The 4,466-nt window shown below is 35.9% G+C and overlaps 2 protein-coding genes across 2 annotated transcripts; one reads left to right on the top strand and one right to left on the bottom strand.

Annotated features, from left to right (window-relative positions):
* Nucleotides 1–358: 358 nt before the first annotated feature.
* On the bottom strand, nt 359–4,126 carry LOC110890281. Its single transcript, XM_022137880.2, has 6 exons — nt 3,834–4,126; nt 2,020–2,146; nt 1,606–1,941; nt 1,337–1,522; nt 1,074–1,238; nt 359–705 (listed from the first exon to the last, which is right to left on the bottom strand). The coding sequence occupies exons 3-6, from the start codon at nt 1,939–1,941 to the stop codon at nt 523–525; spliced, it is 870 nt and encodes a 289-aa protein (XP_021993572.1). The 5' UTR covers nt 2,020–2,146; nt 3,834–4,126; the 3' UTR covers nt 359–522.
* Nucleotides 2,396–3,475, top strand: LOC110888258 (uncharacterized protein At5g41620-like). Its single transcript, XM_022135790.2, has 2 exons — nt 2,396–2,413; nt 2,482–3,475. Exons 1-2 carry the CDS (start codon nt 2,396–2,398, stop codon nt 3,163–3,165), a joined length of 702 nt encoding a protein of 233 aa, XP_021991482.1. The 3' UTR covers nt 3,166–3,475.
* Nucleotides 4,127–4,466: the final 340 nt, after the last annotated feature.

Genomic DNA, 4,466 nt, shown 5'->3' with positions numbered 1-4,466 from the left:
GCTTTGATACCATTTAGCCACTGATATTCCCACCATTTTGCCACCGTTTTTTTGTACCAGATACCATTTAGCTACCATTTAGCCACCGGTATTCCCACCATTTTGCCACCGTTTTCCCACCATTTTGCCAGAGTTTTTTAGATAATAGCTACCATTTAACCACCATTTAATACCATTTAGTCACCATTTTTGACACCATGCACCATTTAGCGACACGATTTAGCCACCATTTAATACCATTTAGCCACCATTTTTTGACACCACCATTTATTTGCTACGGAGTTGTTTGGTGGGTTTTGATTCAGATTTCTCCCTGCTATTTCATCCAAATCACATATCAATAAAACTCCAAAATATATATAAAAAGTCTAATAAAATAACAAAATCCCAAAGTTATATAAAACATCTCTGTTTCAAAAGCATATAAAACATTCTAATAAAAATACCAACTAAAACATAAAACAACCAAAAGTATCCTAATATGATAAAACATCATAACATTCGAAACCAAGTGTTTATAGCCTATTTTCGAACTGTAGCCGTTAACATAGCTTCAATTTGTGACATCCTCTCGAGCAGAGCATCTTTATCCGCTTTATCTTTCTCTTTTTCAGCCAACAACGTTGCAATAATTCCATCTAACCTTTCTTTTTCTTCATCATTAGTCTTAACGAGCTCCTTGATAACTAAGTTCAACTTTTCAATCTACAAAACAACCAACGAATAGAATCAAGAAGTCAGAACTAACAAAAGTAATAACGGGTCAAGTTGGTTGCAAAGAAAACATAATACAATTGTGAGCTACATTTTAAATGTTTACATATTTAGAAGGAAATTATACCTAATTTCACAAGCAAATTTTTGTATGAAACAACCCGTATAGAAAGTGTAATCAAACCAATATGAAATTCCTCAATATGAATGTCAACCCCAACGATAAAAAAACAAACATCGCAAACCAAACAAACAGAAATGCACAAAAATTACTAATGTATGTGATTCCACTTATGCCAAAGAGCAAACAATTTTATTTATATTTCGAAAAACTATTAGTCTAAAAGGATTAAACATACCTCAGGGTCTTCTCTGTTATGTACACACGGGTCACTAACATTGCCTAACCCGTACACTTTTCCTTTATTCATGCCCGCAGCTCGTGACCATAAGTCTTCATCAAATTTTGGATGTTTAATGCGTTCTTTCCCGTACTTTTCCACAAGAAAACCATCATATTTAACCTAACGGGATAAACACATAATTATATTATTCAAATCTCATTTTAATAAACTTCTGTTTTTGAAATATGTTGTTTGGATTTACTAATCAATCAACTTACCCAAGTCTCCTCTGCCCTATCATCAACCCATACAATATTTTCTTCTTGAGTGTTCCCTTCCGAATCAACATCCAAAAGTAGTGAACTACTACAACTTAGATCTTTATCCAATGGTCGACTTCCTTTCCTGCAGCGTGATTGCTTCCACGCTTCATGAACTGACAGTTCACGCCCAAGTATCTTAGCCTATAAATGTGGAATTTAGAAGTTAATAAAAATGATATTTACATGATATATATATATATAAGAGGGAAATTAACAATTTTTACCGCTTTTCTTTTCATGCTCGCATAGGATTGAGATCCTAGTGTATGTTTGCCTCCAGTTGCCCTACCTCTAATTTCTTTGTTTCTTAAAGACTTTGCTTTCCACTTAGGTGTGTTCCAGTGGTCAAGCATTTGTTTCCATATCTCAGATCTTATCCATGCTGGTTTAAAGTCAATAAGATCGGTCATATCCTCTCCAACATTTTTACCTTTTTCTTTCGCTGTAGCTTTAGCATCATTTCGTACGTTCCGCAACAAATTAGGGAATTTACCAGCAATGCACTTCTCCCAGCACCTATGAATTCGTGCATTCCATTTATCCTCCCACTGGAAATGCATCTATGAAGAAAAAACTTTAAATAAACGTACAAAAAGTTCCAACCAGTTAAATAATAAGAATGGTCTAAGTACACACACCTGGAATCGCTCAAATAACCGTGTCTTGTGCTCATTAGGAACATGTCTCCAGCTCTCCCATGGACCGGACCACAAACTTATTAAATTTGATAAAATAACCCGGGTAGCAGTCCCTTGATTACTAAATCTACAAAATGAAAGCAATGAATACAAAACCATATTAGTAACATTTTTTTATGCACATAAAGAAACAATATATGTATTTGAACTATCATTTGTTTGAAAATGACCAAATTGGCCTTCTCGTTAACAGAAAAAATGGATGAAGTTAACCCAGTGGACTAAAATGGCAACTGTAAAACCTTTTTGGACCCACAGGTTAAAAATGAAACCTTTGGACTAAACTTGCAAAATGGCTCAAACCACAGGGACTAAAATGGCATTTAACTCAAATGCAAATAAAAACCTTTTGAATTGTATTTGAACTATCATTTGTTTGAAAATTGGATAATTTTATCATAGGTAGCACCTTACAACCCTGCTGTTACTCCTACAAGTTCTATCGAGTTTAGAGGAGGAAACGATGAGACGGGCTATAGTCTCAAAACATCAACTGAGCTGCTCAAAGTTTTGAACAGAATCTGGAGCCTCGAAGAATTACACGCAGCTAACATAACCCTGGTTCGGGATTTGAAACGCGAACTAGAACTGGCCCGTTCAAAGATCAAAGAACTGGCCCGTGACCGCCACGAGATGGAACACTTGATGAGGCAACTAACCAAAGATAAACAAGGTCATGCCACTGCCGCTATTCAATCTGTCCGGGACGAGCTTGAAGACGAAAGGAAATTACGAAAATGGTCAGAGGCACTTCACCGGAAACTGGCGCAGGAGCTTTACGAGACGAAAACGAACCTCGTGAATCCTATAAAAGACTTGGAAAAAGAGTGGAGATCCAGGGTACTTTTGGAAGATCTATGTGACGAGTTTGCATGGGGGATAAAAAACTATGAACACGAATTGCACTCGTTGAAGCATGTAAATCCTGATAAAGGTAACGGTTCAAGCTATAGATCGACCCGAGATGGAATGATTCTTCATATATCAGAATCTTGGCTAGACGAACGAATGCAAATGAAACAAGACACGACATCAACAAAGGAATCCATAGTTGAAAAGTTAAGCTCGGAACTTTTGTCGGGTTGAAACGGTTCCGGGTTGGTTCGGGTTGAGTATGGGTCATGAGGTGTACGAACCGATCACCGAGTTGCTTTCAAAGGATAATCCCGCCAAATACAGATGCACAAGAGTGAAAGATGTCATATAAGATGTGTTTTAGGAATGATAGACGTTTGTAAAACCGAAACTATAGTTCACTACAGCGTACACAATAGTTATATCATGTTTCATATGGCACATGCTGAAAAAAGATGGTTGTATTGTTATCCAGGTATGAGCAGTTTGTACAGGATGATGGGAAGCTTTTGGAGGTAATCAAAATGCTTATCTTTTCTTGTTTTTGTTGTTTTTTTTTTCTTTCAGGAAGGCAGCAACGATTACAAACCGCTAGACATAAACCGCTAGACACGGAAAGATGCACTCATTCCACAAAAAGTACATATTAATTAGAGACAAAGAGGGGCGTTCTAAAACTCACCACAACACCACGTAAAACCAAAGACAAAGTAAAGAGATGCATAGATATGTTCCTAGACAACGAATACTACTAGGTATTCCATGTTTATTATTGGAATAATAACTTTATTATTTTCTTCAAGCCTCCCATATCATTGATAACAACAATCGAAAACATAAGAACAAATTAAAGTGATGAAATTGCTAAAGAAGGAAATTAAGTCAAGAATCAAACGTACCTTTCGTCCGTCACCGGCGAACGATTAATCAGAACTTCAACTTAGAGATGATTCTTCACCGGGCGAATGATTAATTAGAACTTTTGGGAGATGATAATGGACAAGTAATGGTGTAGTGGAGGGATTCTGTAATTGTGAGGAATACCTCAATTCTGTAATACGGCAATTGCTATCTGTCCTCCAAAAATTATGGAAACATAAACCCTAAATGATCTGCCTATTTTTTTCCTTTTAGCCCGCCTATTTTTTTCCTTTTAGCCCGCTAATATTTTTTATCAATATTGTGACTGCAAAATACGGTGGCAAAGATAGCGGTCCCAAATCAATCGTAAACCCACCAACGTTTTCATTTTTTTATTTATTTGCCACCATTTTGTGACCTTACCATATCATTAGACTTTTTTTTATTTCAATTGGGGATTTCCCATTGAATAGCGACCGTAATTATAGTCAATAACAGATTTTGCTACTAATAAGAGATCGGTCAAAAAATGGTCACAAATTTTGAAACCAATTTTTTTGGTCACAAATTCTGGTGGCAATTGCTCAATTTTCTAGTAGTGTCATATTAGATTAGATTACATCGTATAGTATAGTATAGTATCGTATATTATTATTATTATTATTAATATT

This window comes from Helianthus annuus, chromosome 11, assembly GCF_002127325.2.
Source record: "Helianthus annuus cultivar XRQ/B chromosome 11, HanXRQr2.0-SUNRISE, whole genome shotgun sequence".
Lineage (NCBI taxonomy): Eukaryota > Viridiplantae > Streptophyta > Magnoliopsida > Asterales > Asteraceae > Helianthus > Helianthus annuus.
The sequence above is the reverse complement of the archived record's forward strand: the minus strand, read 5'-3'. Positions and strand labels throughout refer to the sequence as shown.

Bases quoted from the DNA above. Each gene is read 5' to 3' on its own strand.
- LOC110890281 (XM_022137880.2), bottom strand. From the start codon at position 1,941: ATGCATTTCCAGTGGGAGGATAAATGGAATGCACGAATTCATAGGTGC. The intron at 1,239-1,336 runs GTAAGTTGATTG...TTATCCCGTTAG, and splicing joins ATAGGGCAGAGGAGACTTGG to GTTAAATATGATGGTTTTCT. The intron at 706-1,073 runs GTATGTTTAATC...GTTGTTTTGTAG, and splicing joins ATAACAGAGAAGACCCTGAG to ATTGAAAAGTTGAACTTAGT.